At 52.2% G+C, this 18,058-nt stretch overlaps 1 protein-coding gene across 2 annotated transcripts; it reads left to right on the top strand.

Annotated features, from left to right (window-relative positions):
• Positions 1–114: 114 nt before the first annotated feature.
• On the top strand, positions 115–18,034 carry Clptm1l (CLPTM1 like). 2 transcript variants are annotated; one of them, XM_020182344.2, is made up of 17 exons: positions 115–322; positions 892–992; positions 2,647–2,836; positions 4,159–4,307; positions 5,851–5,929; positions 8,341–8,458; positions 8,840–8,934; positions 9,835–9,919; positions 11,283–11,386; positions 12,224–12,289; positions 13,061–13,111; positions 13,902–13,984; positions 14,863–14,897; positions 15,784–15,839; positions 15,929–15,973; positions 16,341–16,456; positions 17,546–18,034. In XM_020182344.2, exons 1-17 carry the CDS (start codon positions 161–163, stop codon positions 17,628–17,630), a joined length of 1,620 nt encoding a protein of 539 aa, XP_020037933.1. In that variant the 5' UTR covers positions 115–160; the 3' UTR covers positions 17,631–18,034. The 2 variants fall into 2 exon arrangements, with proteins under 2 accessions (XP_020037933.1, XP_020037934.1); XM_020182345.2 differs by having other exon boundaries at positions 4,162–4,307.
• Positions 18,035–18,058: the final 24 nt, after the last annotated feature.

An 18,058-nucleotide genomic window follows, 5' to 3' on the forward strand; every position in this document is an offset into this window, starting at 1 on the left:
GGCGGGAGTATGCGGGGCGGCCGGCGGCCCCCGCGCGGCGCGTTTGTTTCACCGCAGCGGTGGCGGCGGCGGCGCGCGGCGGCTCTCGCGTGAGCGGAGGGCGGGGCAGCCGGCTGCGGGGGGGCGGGCGGGGCGCGCTCGGCCCGCGGGCGGCGGCGCCATGTGGAGCGGCCGCAGCTCCTTCACCAGCCTGGTGGTGGGCGTGTTCGTGGTGTACGTGGTGCACACCTGCTGGGTCATGTACGGCATCGTCTACACCCGCCCGTGCGCCGGCGATAGCAACTGCATCCAGCCCTACCTAGCGCGGCGGCCCAAGCTACAGGTGAGAGCCGCGGGTCCGGGCGGGGCTGGGGCTCCTCCCCCCGGCGTGCTGCCCGCGGTCGCCGGTGTCAGTGCCCCGTGCCCGGAGCCGGTGAGATCTCGCGGTCCGTATGCTGAGGGCAAGCTCCAGGCGTTGCCCCGGTGTCGCTGCTGTCGCCAGTTCTTGTTTTAGCGGAGCCTCAGCGAGAGCTGGAGCAGGGGCTCCTCCCTGACAGTATGCATGCTGCCCACTTGTCACCACTGCCACTTTCTGGTTTCCTGCCTGGCCATCGGGAGAACTGGGATGGGGACACCGGCTCCAGTACTGTCTTCACTGGTGTCGTAGTCCAGTGCTTGGGTGGGGCTCCTCCGTGCTGTGTACTGCAAGCTGCAGGCAAGGTCCCCTTGTCAGCAGCGTGGCTGCCTGCTGTCCTGGTGGGGCTTCCAGTCTTGACGTGTCATGCACCGCCACCCTCACCAGGCTGGAGTTCTGCCCCGGGAGGTAGAGCTCAGAATGCCTGCCTGTGCTGCCGGGATGTGCCTTTTCTGCCAGGGGCCTTTTGAAATAACTTTCTTGCTGTGCCTTTCCAGCTGAGTGTGTACACCACCACACGGTCCAGCCTCGGTGCCGAGAACAACGTGGACCTGGTGTTGAATGTGGAAGACTTTGATGTGGAGTCCAAATTTGAAAGGTGTGACTGTAGGACAGAGTGCCAGTGATGGCGTCCATGGTTTCAGTGTTAGCATTGTGTGCTTCATAATGAGGTTAGCAGAGGAACACGTCTGTCTAATGTCTTGAAAGTGACAGGTCACGTGTAAACATTCAAGCTAGCAGTAGCAGGTGATGAATTTGTTACTTAGAAAGTAACTTAACACTCATGTCCGACGGCAGTGTGGTGCACGGCAGCCAGTAGAGACTCCAAAGGAAAGATGTCATAGTTTGCCTAAGTTACTTGTAAAGGGAAAAAACGGGATGAAGGAACAGGTGTATAGAAAGTTATGATTATCTGACATCAGAACAGATCAGACAGTATCCACCTATGTAGAGTAGTTATTTTAAATTAACATAGTTTAGTACCTAACATATGGTTCTAACATTTAAAAGTTCAGGTATAATTTTTAAAGTGATTTTCTTGTCAAGATTCTACCTTTTCCCATCTGCACTGCCCCAGAGGCATCAATCAGGCCCTCTAGGTAGCCAGCCCCTCCCCATGGGGAAGCACATCATTGACTAGCTCACGTGCCAGTTTCACCAGCTATGTAGGCCTATGACTTTGGGTGAGTTGTTGACCCCTCTGAGCCTTGTGAAATGGAGGTGGGAAGTGCTGGCTCTCTCACTGTTATAGAGAACAGATAGTAGGGCCTTCATTTCTGAGCCTGGAAAAAGGAGTGCTAGTGCACTCCTACAGTTCTCCATACCAGTGTTGTACTCTCCAGAAACTGCCATGGAGCGTTGGTGTAAAGCCCAACACCACAGGCATAAGGCAAGCCACTTGATATCCTAATAGAGACACTTCTATAATGGTGAGGGGTCCCTGTGTAGAACTGTGGCCATGAGAGTTACAGAAAAGGAGGAGGAAGCGCTTCTCTAGTCATCGGCAGGTGCAGTTTGTGGTTTTTCACAGGAATCTCATGTGGAACTCAACTGGGAAGTGCAGACAAAGAGCCAGTCAGTGGGGCCTCCACCTAGTGGACAGTCAGGGCTGACCAAAGGCCTGAAAAACAATCTTAGATTTTTTTTTTTGGTACTGGAGTTTGAACTCAGAGCCTCTTGCTTGCTAGGCAGGCACTCTTCCCCTTGAGCCACTCTGGTAGGGCTGAAAGCCAATCTTTCATGACCAGTAATCTGCCATCTTTTTATTAATAAATACAGCAAAATCCAAACATCTACCCACATTGTATATTTCTGAACTTCTTTGTAGTGCCGAAGAAGCGCTTGTAGTATAGGTTGGTTGCATAAAGTTTGTGAGAGTAGGGTCTGACCTCTGATGCTAGGACTGTGAGTTGGATTATTCAGTATGCTGTAGAAACCAACTGTCTCTTACCAGACCCAGTGCCAATTTCTATCTGGCCTCTTGAGCGAGTTATTGGCCTCTCTGAACCTCTTAATATGGAGGCGGGGAGTGCTGGCTTATTCACCATCGGTTATAGCTGCCTTAGTTTTCAGAATGCTCAAGGCACCTCTGTTTGGGGGTCAGTAGAGTCATAGGCAGGTGGGTTTCATTTTCAGTAGTTCTAGGCTAAAATTAGGTAAGAGAAACAGCACTATCTGAAGAGATTTGACTAAGCTCTACATGTGTGTAAACACAGAATGAAATGTGCATGTTCTGGAATAACTTGTTTTAGGACAGTTAATGTTTCGGTTCCTAAGAAAACAAGAAACAATGGGACGCTGTACGCATACATTTTCCTGCATCACGCTGGGATTCCGCCATGGCACGATGGGAAGCAGGTGCACCTGGTCAGTCCTCTGACTACCTACATGATCCCCAAGCCAGAAGAAATCAACCTGCTCACTGGGGAGTCTGCTTCTCAGGTGAGGGTCTGCACAGGTGACTGACAAAGCAAGCTCTTGCCTCACACTCAGCGTTTGCATGCACGTCTCTAATGGAAGCTCACATGGAGGGCCGTACTGTCTTTGTTGGAAAGTAAAGCAATTTAAGTATTACTGGTATTCGTAAGTACCTTTCATCTGAGTAATTTCAGGTAAATATAAAATCAGGGGTGTAGTAGTGATTCCTTTGCATTCTACCCAGATTCCCCCTGGGGCCCTTTGCATTCCACAGGGATCATATGTCCCTTCCTGGTGGTGCAGCTTGTCCTGCAGAACTCACCTGTGCCTTCTCATCTGGGACCATCCTTAAGGTTGTGCTTATGGTGCATTGTGTACAGGATGCTGCAAAGTGGACATTTACTCCAAGCTTATAATTCAAAATTACAGAAAAGGTATAGGTACTACTGCGTGTGCAAAGGAACCCTGCAAATCAAAAAAGTGATCATTGATGGGGCCCTGGGTAAAGCAAGGGAATGTGATATCTGTGTCTCTGTTGAGTAGAAGGTGAAATAAACTACAAAACAAGGAAGATGGCAACTTTGCAAGAAATAGCCATGGTCTTGGGGCTCAGAGCAGTTTTAAAACCCTCTTCCAGTTTGTTCTCTCCTATTGTGTCTCCTTGGGAGGCCCTCACAGAGGCAGTGGCCCTCCCTCCTGGTGTCTTGAGGAGTGGCAAGCGATGGTTGTGTAGAGTATGGTGTGGCCTCTGGTGTGTAGGAGAAAAAGGCACACTGCTGTTACTTGGAAGACCCTTTCTATGACAATTGTTGTGGGTGAACTATTTTAGGAAGGAAGAAAGATGGCACTACTGCACTTAATGATAGAGTAACCGTGTCCTGTTGCTCAGTTTCATTCTGAGTTTTTAGGTTTATCTAGAATTATGCCTGATCTTGGCATATCTCCATTCAGACTTCGCTCTTCTCTCTGGCTTAGCAGTGTCTCTTGGCAGTCTCCTCCCAACCCACAGGGCTGTTAGCTGTAGATCTGCTCAGTCTGCTCCCCAGGTGCCTGGGCTCTGCCCTTCAGGATCCCAGGAGTGGGCCCTTTGGGGGCTTAGCTGAGAGCCCCAAAGGTAGAGTTGGTGGAACCCCTGACCACACACATGATTGTTGGGAAAGAGGGAGAGTGTGGTCAGAAACCGGCAATCCAGGGTCCCCATGGCCCCTCCACTGGGCTTTCCTTTCCCATTGTGCCCATCTGGGCCACTGGTCTGTTCGCAGGTAGAGGACTGATTGCCCTACTGCCCCAGACCTGTCCCAGGCGCAGGTCTCCACTCCAGTGTGGCTTCTGCTTATCATTTATAGCAGCAAATTGAAGCAGAGAAGAAGCCGTCAAATGCCCTGGATGAGCCTGTCTCTCACTGGAGACCCAGGCTGACCCTGAACGTGATGGTGGACAACTTTGTCTTCGACGGGTCCTCCCTGCCTGCTGACGTGCACCGATACATGAAGATGTAAGTGTCAAATGAGAACTGAGAGGGACACTGCTCCTGAAACTGAGCAGAGGGGGACCCCACATGTTGGGGAGCTGACTGGAACTGTGGCCAACTACAACCCTAACACGGTGGGCCACACCTGTTCCTGGGCCCTGTCTGTGTCAGGTGCCACCTTCAGGCTCCCAACTCCTTGCCCACTCATGGAGATCGTGCTGATTAAGGCTTCCTGAAAGGACTGTAAGAAGGGAGGAATTCCAGCTGGATTCTCTCACCCTTCTATCATCTTGGCAGTGGTGCCCACTGGGCAAAAATGGAAACAGCAATTAGGTCTGACTGCTCTGCACCCTGTGACTTTACTCTGTCCTCTGCCACCTCAGCCATGAATTGCCTCACTGAAATTAAAAATTCCTCTTTAGATAGCTTTAGTACTTCAGTCTTGCTTGCCATCCTCAGTTGAGTGTAACTATTACATGGTCAATCCTGTCTCAGTGCTTGGGGATCCTAGTGATGTACAGTATATGGCTTCTGGAAGTGGCTGAGGTAAGAGTCCTGGGATGTCATCATAGGTGACTTTCTTCCCTCTCATCATCACCAGAAATTGGGGCTTGAACTCAGGGCCTTGTACTTTCTAGGAATGTACTCTACCAGTTGAGCCTTGAGCTGTGCCCCCAACCCTTTTTACTTTTAGGTTATTTTTTTCAGGTGGAGTCTTGTGTTTTTGTCAGGGCCAGCCTCAAACCGTGGTCCTCCTATCTATACCTTCCTAGTAGCTTGGATGACAGATGTGTGCCACCATACCTGGCTTGTAGGTTGAGATCAGGTCTTACTAACTCTTTGTCTGGGCTTGCCACAAACCACAGTCCTCTCAATCTCTGCCTCCTGAGTAGCTGGGATTACAGGCATGAATCACTGCATCAGGCCTTGTCCATAGGTGTTTTCTTTCTTAAGACCTAAGTCTTTTTTTTTTTTTTTTTTGTGATACCAAGAATAGATCCTAGAGTGTAGTTCTAGCAAGTACACTACTGAGCTATATCCTCAACCCCCTAAATCTTATTTTTTCTCCATGCTGGGGATCAAACTCAGGACTTGGAACATGCTAAACAAAGGCTCCACCACTGAGCTGTGTCCCTAGTCCTAAGTCTTATTTTTAAGTACGTGATTTCTGCACATGATCCAAAGTGTAAGAGGTACAGAAAGAGGCATCTGGTAAAGAGCTCGGCCCTGTCTCTGTCCTCGGCAATGGATGGCCTCTCATCCTAGGGGCCAGTGGCACAGGGTTTTATCCCTTTCCTTCTGTATCTTGGGATCTGAGTATGTACATGGGTCCTTGGCTTCCACCACCCATGGAGGCCACGTGGGTTTTCCTGCCTGTAGCTTTGACTGTGGTCATACAGTGTTCTGCTTCTGCTTGGGAAAGCTGTGTCCTGGGATTTCAGGGGCTGATGCAGTCAAGGTGGTGCTGGCGGGAGGTCCTCTGGGGAAATCTGGTTTCTGGAGTTATTTAGTGTCCCGGGGATACAGGTCTGACCCTGACTTTGAGATGTTGTGCTTCCCTCCCCAGGATCCAGCTAGGGGAGACTGTGCACTACCTTCCCATCCTGTTCATTGACCAGCTGAGCAACCGCGTGAAGGATTTGATGGTGAGCCGTGCTCTCTTCTCAACCTGCTCTAGACCTCAGCAGTCTGGTGCACCATGAGGCAGGGCCTGGGAATGGCTGTCTGGTCGGTTCTGGCAGTACTCAATGGGCTTGTCTCTGCACACAGCCCAGCTTTCACACATGGTTGGATGTACCCCTCAAGTGTATGAGGGCCAAATGGGGATCTCTGAACCTGGCGTTGCTAATGGCTGGCTGCAGAATCCTCATACCCCCTTGTCCTGGTGAAGGTACTGGAGGTCGTTTATTTCATGCTTAGCTCCATCTGAGACAGCTACATGTCTGCTCCTAGCATAGGCCTGTGTCACTGCAGAAGTACCTGAGCAGCCTTGTAGCCCAGGGCTGGTCCTGCAGCACAGCCAGATGAATATTAGGACCCAGCCTAAGGTTGCTGGGCCTGTGGAGGAAAAGAAGTAGCTGTTGTTTGGGCTCCAGTGCCCTCATCGTTACGGGCAGTGAGGTGCTAGTCTCCCAAAAAGACCAGGGCTTCTTTGAGGGTGGAAGCAAGCGCTGACCTTTGGCTGTTAAAGAGAATGGTAACGATTAATATTCAGTGCTACCCACTCTGTGCCACATGCTATGCCAAGAACTCCATGTCGTAACAGTTGCCACCAAGAGCTATGTCACTCTTTGTTTCCCAGCTGAAGTTACTTGGGGCCAGAAAATGAATTCTGGCTGGGGTCGTGTGTGAGCCAAGTATGTGAGCAAGTTCCTGAGGCCGTGGCTGTTGTTTGGAGTGCTCCCTGGGAGCCAGCCTAGATTCTTCACCTGAGACTTCAGTCACTCTGGATTGGACTTTTTCCCCATCATACAGATGTGAAACTGAGGCTTGGAGAAGTGCACAGCTGGTCTCTGCCTCAGCCCTCTCTTGAATTCTGCTGCTGCCTGTGGCTTAGGATAACAGGCCCTCTGGACAGCTCTTTGCTGGAACCCCAGAGTGGCTAACATCCTGGGGTGCTGTCTGTGCTTCCATGATGTGGTAGGGTGGGCATGACAGTTGTGCTGATGAGCAGCTCCCAGCCCACCTTTTTGTCACTCAGTTTCCCTTTGCTCCTTTTCTGGGTGTGCTGTAATGCACATGGAAAACGTAGCACACACCAGGCTCTGCTGAAGCGTACAGGGGCTGCCATGTGCAAGGCCTGACCATACTGGCTCCTCACAACACTTGAGAACAGTGCCTGGCAACTTCATGTGTGAAGTGGTGTGGGTGTCCATGTGTCTGTCCACAGGCTGTTTAGATAAAGGCCCCAGGGAAGCGTCTGCAGCTTCCTAAATTCAAGTGATCACAGGCTGTGTGGTTTAGGAAAAGTCATGTTCAAATCTGTGGAGGTCTGGAGGCAGCTGGCTTCCCTGCAGCGCCTGCTGTGTGCCACTGGAGCCATTTCTCAGAAGAACGCCATCTGTAGGGATTGGCATGGACAACCAAGGGTGGCCCTGAGGTCTGTGCCTCCGTGCACTAGCCTCTGCACTGTGTGGGGCCCAGCATGTGGCTTCTGAGCTCAGGACACTCAGGCCTGATGCCTTGGCTAGTTTGTCAGCAGCCCCTTGTCCACCACGTCCTTGACACCAGCAGTATTTCTCACAGGGCTCAGGGGTGTGCGTCTGGGCAGGTGGATCCGATGGTGCTCTGGGCTCGTGGAATGTGACAGTCAGGTGTGTGTCTGTACCACTGGGGTGCTTGTGGCCCCTCGTGCTGCAGGATATGGCTCAGGTGCTCCACTTCCTAAAGCAATTGCTGTCTCCACAGCTGTGCTTTGAGGGTCAGCTGCAGGCACTTAGCCTGTCATATCCTTAGCCCGGTCTCTGGCTCTCTGAGGACAAGGCTGCAGCACCTCGGCAGGTGCTCACACCTGCTTAACCCTCAGCTTAGTGAGACCTAAGTGGGTTCCTAGCAAATGCTGGTGGTGAGCCCATCTTTTGGAGCATTGGAGCTCACGAGCTTGGACCAACATGGGACACACATGAAATGGGCACAGTGCTCCACATGTGGATGGTCTCAGATGGCACAGATCAGGAGGGATATATGGGACTTGAGTAGGTGGAGAGGACAGGAGCGCCTCACTCAGGAGAATGGTGAGCAGACGGTACAGGGAGCACCCACACTTCCCTGGCATGGTAGCTGGTAGAGCTCACAGTCCTTGGAAAAGGCTACAGACTGAGCATGAGGGCCCAGGATGAGGAATGAGCCCTGAAGCAGACACCAGCCCCTGAAGAGCCCACTGTGACTGGTATAGGGCCATAGTAGGTGGTACAGTGTCCTGGGCATGGCCATAAGGAGGCAGGCAGGGATCCACTAGGGTGTCAAGGGCTATTGAGGCTCCCAGGAGCCTCACGGCTGGGCCCTCAACCCCATGCAGTGGCAGGCCCTCCCTTATCTGTGGTTCTCTTGGTGGCAGGTCATAAACCGCTCCACCACTGAGCTGCCGCTCACCGTGTCCTACGACAAGATCTCACTGGGGCGGTTGCGCTTCTGGATCCACATGCAGGACGCTGTGTACTCCCTGCAGCAGTTCGGTGAGTAGCCCCGGGCTTTGCTGGGCTGGATGTATGGTTTGGTGAATGAGAGCCATGCTGTGCTCTGCCTCTTTCTGAGAACTTGCCAGCACCCCACCACTATCCACAGACCCCGGCAGCCCCTCCTCTCCTGGTGGGGACCATCCACATTCTACCAGTCAGAAGGCTCACTAGTGTCTTGTCTTCATCTGCCTCTTTGAAAGTGACCTGAAAATTTGCTTCACTTGGAAGTAATATTTTAAATGCCACAGCTTCCATGGAATGAACTTCTGCTTCTGACAAGACTCAAGTTTTCTACATTCCCCAAAAATACCTTTATACTATTAGGTGAGGCTGAAACTGCTTACCTTGCTGCTTTATGATGCATGTTTTTCCTTGCAGGCTTCTCAGAAAAAGATGCGGATGAGGTGAAGGGGATTTTTGTAGACACCAACCTGTATTTCCTGGCATTGACCTTCTTTGTTGCTGCATTTCATGTGAGTTGTCACTTGTGTTCTTGGGGGGACAGGTAATAGGCACAGGCACTGGGGTGGCTCCTTGGACACCAGCATCTCCAGCTGGGGTCAGTTGCATTCAGGGTTCATGGTCATTGCCCAGTCCTGCGGCCCCTCAATGCCTTTTGTTCAGCCACAGCACTCCTGTGACTGCTGCTGTCCAGGGAACTCTCCCAGTTCAGAAAAGGTGACCACAAGGTTCTGTCCACAGCCCAAGGGGCTCTGGGTTCTGGCCACTGTCTTTGGAGATCGTTTTCAGAAGAAATTCCACAACTTGGAGCAGTGTCCACATCAATGAGATTGGCAAATGGTTTTGCAACATACTCATTTTGCAGTTTAAAATGTTGTGATAATTTTAAATTTGAGAAGTCATTCCTGTGTATGTCACATGAGCACAAGTCCAGAGCTGCTACAGAGCTGTCTGCATGGCAGTGTGCTGGGTGTGGTTGGGGTGGAGGATGGAGAGATGCTGGGGGCCAGTCCTGCCAAAACTTCCCTAAACCAGGTTAGAAAGCCAGTGTCACCTTTTGTTAGAAGGTTGGTTTCTCTAAGGTTCAGTCCATTCAGTATTTGCACAGTGAGAGTTGGGGCTGCTTTCCTGAGTGATGCAGGGGCATCTGGCCAGCTATGTACTCCAGGGTGCTGTGGACACTCAGAGTGGAAAAGGCAGCATGGCAGTGCCTGGGGTTCTCTCCCCAACATTTGAGTCACGGGTGTATGTTTGGGGAGTACCCTGTCAAAGCCTCCCTCCGAGTTCCACGGCTCTGGCTTAAGGAGTAGGGTGTGGACCTGTCTTGCCCAAGGTTTGTGCTCACCTGCGGGCTCGCCCCGTGGGCACCAGTGACAGGTTGTGCAAACTGCTGTCCTGTCTGTTCTTTGCAGCTTCTTTTTGATTTCCTGGCATTTAAAAATGACATCAGTTTCTGGAAGAAGAAGAAGAGCATGATTGGAATGTCCACCAAAGCAGGTGGGATCCAGGAGTGGTTCAGCCTGCCCTCATGTTCTCTGAGGGTCCTTGGGAAGTCTGCAGCTTATGCCTATGATAGTGCTTGTTGCTGCAGCTCTGGGTCTGAGCTCAGCTGAGGAGGGAGGCACATCTTAGATCAGGCAGCTTGAACCTGACACCATCTCAGCAATTGTGTGAATATCTCTGGAGCTTGTGGCCATTGAGGCTGGAGGCTTCAGGACCCAAGGCCTAGTCCAGGCCCTTCAATGGGTGTGTGTGGAGTATGGGCCCGGACTTGGGGGGCAGAGGGTGCCTGGCAGCTCTTGGGCACAGGTGTAGGGCCAGAACCCCCATCCCCTGCCTACTTCCCAGCTCCAGAAAGGGAGCTACAGGATGCTGTCCATAGCCCGATGAGTTCTGGACTGTGGCCACTGGTTTTGAGGCAGTTGTCAGAAGAAATTCCACAGTACTTTAAGCAGTGTCCACATCAGTGAGGTTAGTTAGTCACTCTGCAGGATAGTTGATTCACTGAAGTTCAGTGGGACAGTTTGACTATACAAAGTCAGAGTAGCAGCTCCTTCTGACCTTCCAGAAGGGGCAGTGGCCGGACCAGTGTGGGTGCTGAGGGGCCATTGGGAGGGACCTCCCTTGTTCTCCCTATGTCTGGTAGGAGTCTGGCTGCCTGGGTTTGACCCGAGCCAGTCTCAAACAGAAGGTGGTCTCACATCATAAAGACAAATCCTGGGCAGTCCACCAGTCTCCTGGGAGGGAGGGGCCTCCTGCTGAGCTGGGTGCTGTGGCACTAACGGTGCATCTGCAGGCCTCTCCTCCCTTCTCCCCGGATCACCAGGCCCTCACAGAAGGCAGGACAAGCTGGATGGGTTTCAAAGTACAAATTGAGAAGAAAAAAATTACAGCTTTATAAAAAAGAAACTGTTAACACAGAAAGTACAGAACAGCAGAGTACAAAGTAAGGATGATCCTAGTCCGCAGGTGGCCAGTCTCAGCACCTTGGTTGTGCTCTTTGTATGCTTGCCAGTATCGATCAGGCACACGCTACCTGGCTGGCACTTTGCCATCTGTATTGTTCTGTGGCCTTTAGTAATCTAAAAACATTTTGCAGAGCTACATAATTGTTGATTGCTTTCCCCCATGGTGCTGAGGATGGAGCCCAGGGCCTCACCCACCCTAAGCAAGTACTGTACCACTGTACACCACCTCCAGCCCAACCATCCTTTTTCAAATGGGATGTCATGGGCTGGAGGGATAGTGGAAGCTTTATGTGCACAGGCAGTGGGTGGTGTGCAGATGAGTGGAGGCAAACATGCACAGGTGACTATGTTGTAGTGCCACCATCACTCACTGTGCCACCTTATGTCCTCAGTACTCTGGCGCTGCTTCAGCACTGTGGTCATCTTCCTGTTCCTGCTGGATGAGCAGACGAGCCTGCTGGTACTGGTCCCAGCAGGTGTTGGGGCTGCCATCGAGGTGGGTCCTGGGCACTATGCTGGGTCTGGGTGGATTGGGGATTGTGTGAGGACTTACACACATGTGCTGAGGACTGGAGGGCTCACCTGAGCAGTCTTGATGTTCTAGAGACACAGGTGCACAGGGAGGCAGTGGCTGGGAAGTGCTAGGGAAGGTGGTCTCTGTTGCATAGACTTGTGAGCTTACACCCATCAGCAGAGCCATGTTGATGTCTCTGTAAGGTGTCTTGAGCAGTGTGGCCTTAGAGGAGCTCCTGGTTTGGGTGGGATTTGAGACAGGACAGCCACTTGGTCAGTGACTAAAGTCACTCACTACTTTACATCCCAATCCTATGGGTACTCAGCAGAGGAAGCCTCGTGGGAGGAGCTTAGAGGTCCTATTCTCAGAGCCCAACCCTTCTTGCTTTGTGAAGACCCACTACAGGCACTGGTCCATGTGACTGTTGAGGCCTGTGGCGGCATGGGCTTTGATGGCACTGAAGCACCATAGGCAGTGACTGTGTTACAGTGACTGTATGATAACCCACCTCAGAGGCAGTGTGGTAGGCCTGACCTCAGTAAGTGATGCTGGCTGAGGTCAAGGAAGGAATGGATCCAGAGGGCTATGGGATGGGCTCCACCTGGAGCAGGCCTGAGTGCTGGCTAGAACACATAGCAAGCTGCATACTCTATATGGTAGACAGCCCCTGAGGACAGATGCAGAGCCTGCACAGTTTGCAGGGACTGAGAGGTGGAGGAAGAGGGGCGGTGGATGGGGACAGGATGCTGACCGCACTGTGCAGCTCGTTCTCCGTGAGTCTCAGAATCTTGCATGTTTGGTATGTTCTCTTTCCCTCAGCTTTGGAAAGTGAAGAAAGCATTGAAAATGACGGTGGCCTGGAGGGGCCTGATGCCTTGGTTCCAGGTGAGCTGTATAATGACCCTTCCAGACCCTCTGAAGGCAGGTGACCATCAGCATGCGGGTAGATGGACTATGGCTCTGCAGCTCCTGATTGTGAGCCTCATTGGCAGGGCTGCTGCTTTACCTGCATTCCTCAGTCAGGAGACCAAGTGTTGACCTCTCTGGAAGCAGAGGCTGCACCTCTGCCTTCTCAAACCTGGGAGAAGGAGCTGTGGGGCTCTGTGTTCATGCTGGGTTCAGCGCCACTCAGGCTGTTAACAGACCCAAGCCATATCTGCTGATGGACGGAGTAGGGTTGGGGGTTAAGGCCCAGAATTTGAGATTTTGTTTTTTGTGATGGGCCTTGATTGCATTAGCCCTCAGAAGTATGTGTGCAGTCCCACTCTTGAGGCTGAGATGGGAACATTTACTTGTGTGTAGTGTTAGCTCCTCCACCTGCTGACTGTAGAGCAGCCTAAGTGTTTCCATGTGAGTCTCAAAGCTGAGGAGTGGAATCGCCCAGTGAGGAGAAAACACTGCAGTAGCCATGTGTCCTCTAAACAGCATGGGTTGGGGCCAGAGCAAAGCAGAGCCCATCCTGCAAGGCCTGCTATGGTGCTGCACAGCTTGGGAGGAATCTTCGAGAAGTTTTGCGCAGTGCTGGGGTCTGGGGCAGAACAGCTGGATGTGACACTGACTGTGTAGTGGGTGTGGCACCATTCACTGCCCCAGTCCTGGCTGCACTGAGATTCCTTCCTGAGTCTGTTAACACTGTCACATGTCATCTCACAACAGTTTGGCACCTGCAGTGAATCTGAGAGGAAGACCGAGGAGTATGATGCTCAGGTGAGCTGCGGGAGAGTCCTTGGGCGGGGGAGGATCATGTCCTGTGAGGGAGGAGGGTTGTATCACGCAGGTGAGCTGCGGGAGGCTTGTGTCCTGTCAGTTGCGGGGGCGGGGGCGGGCCAGCCTGAGCAGGGTCCTGAGAGTGAACACAGGACATACATGTCCTGCAAAGAAGGAGGGGCTCGCAGAGGCCCTTGCAAGTAGAGCCAGGTCCTGTCACTGCTACACCTGGGACAGTTTCTGTTGTTTATAAGATCTTACCTGACAGGCAGCTCAGTTCCAGACTGCTCATTGTGATTGTCCCAGCCAGCATATACACAGTCTGCATGAAGGGCTCTGGCTCTGCCAGCATTGGTCTCCTCACTGCCACTGGGGGGCTGGCTGGATCTGACCGGGTGCCTCTGCAGACTGGTTGGTGTTTAGTTCAGTGTGTGTCAGTTTGCATTTCAGTCTTACTGAGATTCTAAGAAAGCTCAAGTCATAGGAACATGGCTGCATTGTGCAGCCTGAGTGTGAGTCTTGAGGCGTCTTCCAATTTTTGCCTGCTGTGTTGATTGTGCAGCCAACTTGTTAAGATGGCTGAGGGTCACTGTGATACATGATCAGTTGGGTCTGCAGTTTGCATGCAGGTTCACTGATGTGTGTCCACTGTTGCTACAGCACACAGCCATGTCACTGCCCTAAATGTCACAGGTGTCTTGGCTTTTTTCTTGATTCTCATTGTTGCAAGACTGTCATGCCACACATCTGCTGAGGTGTTTTAACTGGAAGTTGTCCCTTCCCCCCACAGGCCATGAAGTACTTGTCTTACCTGCTCTACCCTCTTTGTATTGGGGGTGCTGTCTACTCACTCCTGAATATCAAGTACAAGAGGTGAGTGCTTCAGACCGTGCGTTGCACTCTCCAGTTGAAAACCCAGATTTGTTACTGAGCTCAGAGCAAGTGTGCCTGGTGGACCAGCTTACCCAGTGGCCAAGCATTAGGGACCTGCCCAGGCTGCAGGCTAGATTCTGCTTGCCTTGGGCCACAGTCTCCTCTGGGGTGTGGAGAAGACAGGCCCCTCTGCCTCAGGGGCCCCATTACAAAGAGGAGCAATCTGGGAATTGAAGGCATAGGTTGGGCTGCAAGGGCCAAGTCCCATTATGCCCATTACCCTTGGCTTTTCTCCCCACACAGTGGGCATCGATTCACCTTCCAATCTGAGAAGTGCAGGTTTTCCCCTGCTACTGCCTTGGAAGACAGAGGTTGGACAGAGTTTGAAAAGGGAAAGGGTTGATACAAACCACATCTTCAGCTGAACAGGAACAGTCGGGCTGGGAAGACTCAGGGCTTGGGTCAGGTGGGGCGGGACAGTCTGGACATCAGGTTGAGTTAATGGAGTGGCCCTGGTCAGGCTGCAGGTCAGGATGGGTGGATGGAAAGTTGAGAGCTGGGTATGGGCAGTTGGTTTTACACCTTACCAGAAGTCTTAAGGGAATGAAATCTGTTCCTGTCCAGATTGCCTGTGGTCTGACCAGACTCCTAGGAGAGGCCATGCATCCCAAGGAATTAGGGCAGGGGCTTGGCCTCCTTGGGTCAGCCTGGCCCCATTCTGCCCCAGGGAGACCCTGCTGGGCACAGAGCCTCTCTTGGCTTCCCAGCTTCCTGCAACTGCTGGGATGTTTACAGGAGAGTTTTTCATCAACTTGCAACGTCAGTGATGGGGGAAGTCAGGCTGTTTGACGACTACAACACCTTTCTTTCCTTTGCAGTTGGTATTCGTGGCTTATCAACAGCTTCGTGAATGGTGAGTCCACACATTCACTGTTGGTGATAGTATTTACAACAGAGACCGCTTTTCCTGTTCCTGCTCTGGACCCAGCATGACAGGTGCCTGTGATGCGAGGCCAGTCCCCTGCCCTCTTCCAGCACCTCTGCAGTGCCCAGCATCCCAGTGGCTGAGAATCAAGCAAGACTTGTCCCCTGGACTTGGAGCCTCTAGCAGATAGTCTTTTGTCCTCTTCAAAGACAGGCAACTTAAGCATTCAGAGGCTGTCTGGGTATCTGGTTCCTTGGGATTACCCAGAATGCCAGGCCCTGAGTGTGGCACCCCATCTGATATGGACATACCAGAGAGACCTCCAGTGCCTCTGTATGCCTTGGGTGTCTCATGGCTGAGCATCTGAGACACGCCCTGTGTGCCTTGGTTGGGCAGGAGGTTCTGCCTCTCCCACGCTAGCCTTAGTTACAGCTTCACGCTGTCTTGAGGGTACACCCATGAGCAATGAAGTTTGGCAAGGGCTTCTAGGCAGGACCATGTGGTTCTCACAGTTTCCACAATGCCCCAGTGCTCAACACTTCCTGGTCCCCACTGATGAAAGTGAACAGCAATCAATAAGAAGTATCCTTTTTATGGTTTTTGTTTTTGTTTTGGCAGCACTGGGGTTCATACTCAGGGCCTTGTGTTTGCTAGGCAGGCGCTCTACCACTTGAGCCACACTCCCAGCCCAGTAAAAAGTATCTTGCTCTCCTAACTCATTCTGGGATGTTGGCGAGTTTGCCATCCAGGACACTGCATTGCAGCAGGACAGCTGAGCCAGTTTGGAAGTGAGGTGTCTGTCCTGCCAAGTGCACATGGATCGGCAGGACCGCATGTTTGGCTCTTCTTCATGGGTGTCATCTCTTCTCTGCAGGAGTCTATGCATTCGGCTTCCTCTTCATGTTGCCCCAGCTCTTTGTCAACTACAAGGTAAGGCTCAAGTTGTCTCTGTTTGACCAGTGGCCCCTGTGTTCTCTGAACTGCCCACAGCTGACCTGTGTTGTCTCTCCTTGTGTCAGATGAAGTCGGTGGCACACCTGCCCTGGAAGGCCTTCACCTACAAGGTAAGTGCCTCTCCCACAAGGGAGTGGCATGAAGCCACAGTGACAGGTTTTGTGAACAGAAGGCCATGCTCCTTGGCAGCAGTGTCAGCACAGACAAGTGGCCTTTCTCTACTTGTGTTTCTCATGGTCCTCTTAGGGTTCCCACTGTGGAAAGCCTGGGGACCCTTGTGACAGAGTTGGTGCACCAGGACTGGGGCCATGTGTCACTGCATTCTTGGGTGTTGCTCCCCTGGCTCGCTTTCTGCTGTGCAGTCACTGAACTTCACAGTCACACGTCCCATGTCTGCTGTGATACCACTCACTGACTGTCACAAAGAGTGGGGTTCCAGCAGACAAGAGTTATGCTTCCTCCCATCTGGCTTTTCAGGCTTTCAACACCTTCATTGACGATGTCTTCGCCTTCATCATCACCATGCCTACCTCCCACCGGCTGGCCTGCTTCAGGGATGACGTGGTGTTTCTGGTCTACCTTTATCAGCGGTGGTAAGTGGGCCACGTGCACAGTGCCCATATGCCTGGTGCAGGGGCTGGGGTCTGAGGTGTCCTGGATAACTGCAGGGACCAGAGAAAACTTGAGCCGACCCTGGGTCCAGAGTCCCCCCTTGGATGCTGCTGGGTCAGAACTTCGTGGCTGTGTCCTTTCTCCTCTGGATCCCTTCTTCCCATCTCCCTCCTGCCATACTGGGGTACACCAGCTCCCACTGGAGACAGCGCCTCTTGGACTGTCCCTGGTACACAGCTGTGCTTCCCACAGCCTCCTAGACATCCTGTATGCACTCTCAGAACTGGGGCTGTGTATCCATGCCCACGCATGTCTGGGAAGGAAGCACGTTTGCATAGGAGCTCAGTTGTGGACCACACAGTGCTCAGATCAGTTCACTGGTGCTCAGATCCACAGCTGGTTCCCCCACTGTCTGAGGAAGGAAACGAGCTCATGGTGAATTCACCACTGACATGCGTGGTGCAGGACTGTTGTTCATTGGGTCCCGTGTTGGTCCAGCAAGGAGTGGCTCCCAAATACTCATACTCGGCCCCAGGAACCCCACAAGCTCATGATTCTCCTGAGACTGTGTGTTTTAGACTCCAGTCAGCTGGGGCCCCAGGGCTCGTAGAGGGAGGTGGGTCCGTTTTACAGATGAAATCTCTCATAGTCTGTGGGGCTCCAGCATACAGCTCCAAGCAGCGATAAGCAGGGTAATCCCAGCACAGCCCCAGCAGTCTCAGGACAGAGAAAGTGAGTGCTCACAGAGTGCTTTGAGCTGGACTGAGGAGGAGAAAGAGGGTGTTTTGATGGCACCTGCACAGTTCCCCACAGTGGACCTGCCGGGGCACACCCTGCTCTGAGGCTGGTGTCCTTTGGTTAGCCAGTTTCTTATTTCCTTACCTTCAAACACAAGGGAAAGGGGGAGGCAACCCCAGAAGTGCCTGTGCAGCCCCTGACACAGAGGCAGCAACTTGCCCGTGCTCCAGCCTCCTGGTCACTCACTTGGTGGAGGATGATCCAGAATATGCGTCCTCCCTCAGAAAGACAGTGAGGCTGGCCTTGTTAGTGGTCACTATCTGTCATTGCAGGCTTTATCCTGTGGATAAGAGCAGAGTGAACGAGTTCGGGGAGTCTTACGAGGAGCAGCCCAAGCGGAAATCCCATGCAGACTGATGGCTTGGCCTGGGCTGCTCTGGCCACCAGGCAGAGCAGAACAGAATAGAGCTGGCAACAATGAGTATTCCTGGAAGCTTTGGGAATTCCTAGACACCACACTTTCTGCATTGCCAAATCCCTCTGAACATTCCTCAGCACCTCCTGAGCGCCCTCCCATGTGGAAGGAACCAAGTGTGGCTCTACACACGAGTTTGCTCTGCTGTGGAGTCCTCCAGGAGGATGTTGGGTTTCCATTTCAAGTTGTTTTAAGTGCTCCTTATGTGAATTTCAAATGCATATGGAAATTCTTTCCATATGGACTCTGGGATCAAACGGCTCTTTTTTCCCTTTTGTTTAAAATTGATTGTTTTAAGCTTAATGTGTGTGTGTTTCTATTTTAAAATAAATTTCTCTGGCTGTGATTTTTTTTTTCCTTGAACTGGAAT

This window comes from Castor canadensis, chromosome 6, assembly GCF_047511655.1.
Source record: "Castor canadensis chromosome 6, mCasCan1.hap1v2, whole genome shotgun sequence".
In the NCBI taxonomy this organism is placed as follows: domain Eukaryota; kingdom Metazoa; phylum Chordata; class Mammalia; order Rodentia; family Castoridae; genus Castor; species Castor canadensis.

Excerpts from the sequence above, each read along its gene's own strand:
- Clptm1l (XM_020182344.2), top strand. The coding sequence starts at position 161 with ATGTGGAGCGGCCGCAGCTCCTTCACCAGCCTGGTGGTGGGCGTGTTC. Across the intron at positions 993-2,646 it reads GTGGAGTCCAAATTTGAAAG|GACAGTTAATGTTTCGGTTC; the intron begins GTGTGACTGTAG and ends AACTTGTTTTAG. Across the intron at positions 5,930-8,340 it reads ACCGCGTGAAGGATTTGATG|GTCATAAACCGCTCCACCAC; the intron begins GTGAGCCGTGCT and ends TCTTGGTGGCAG.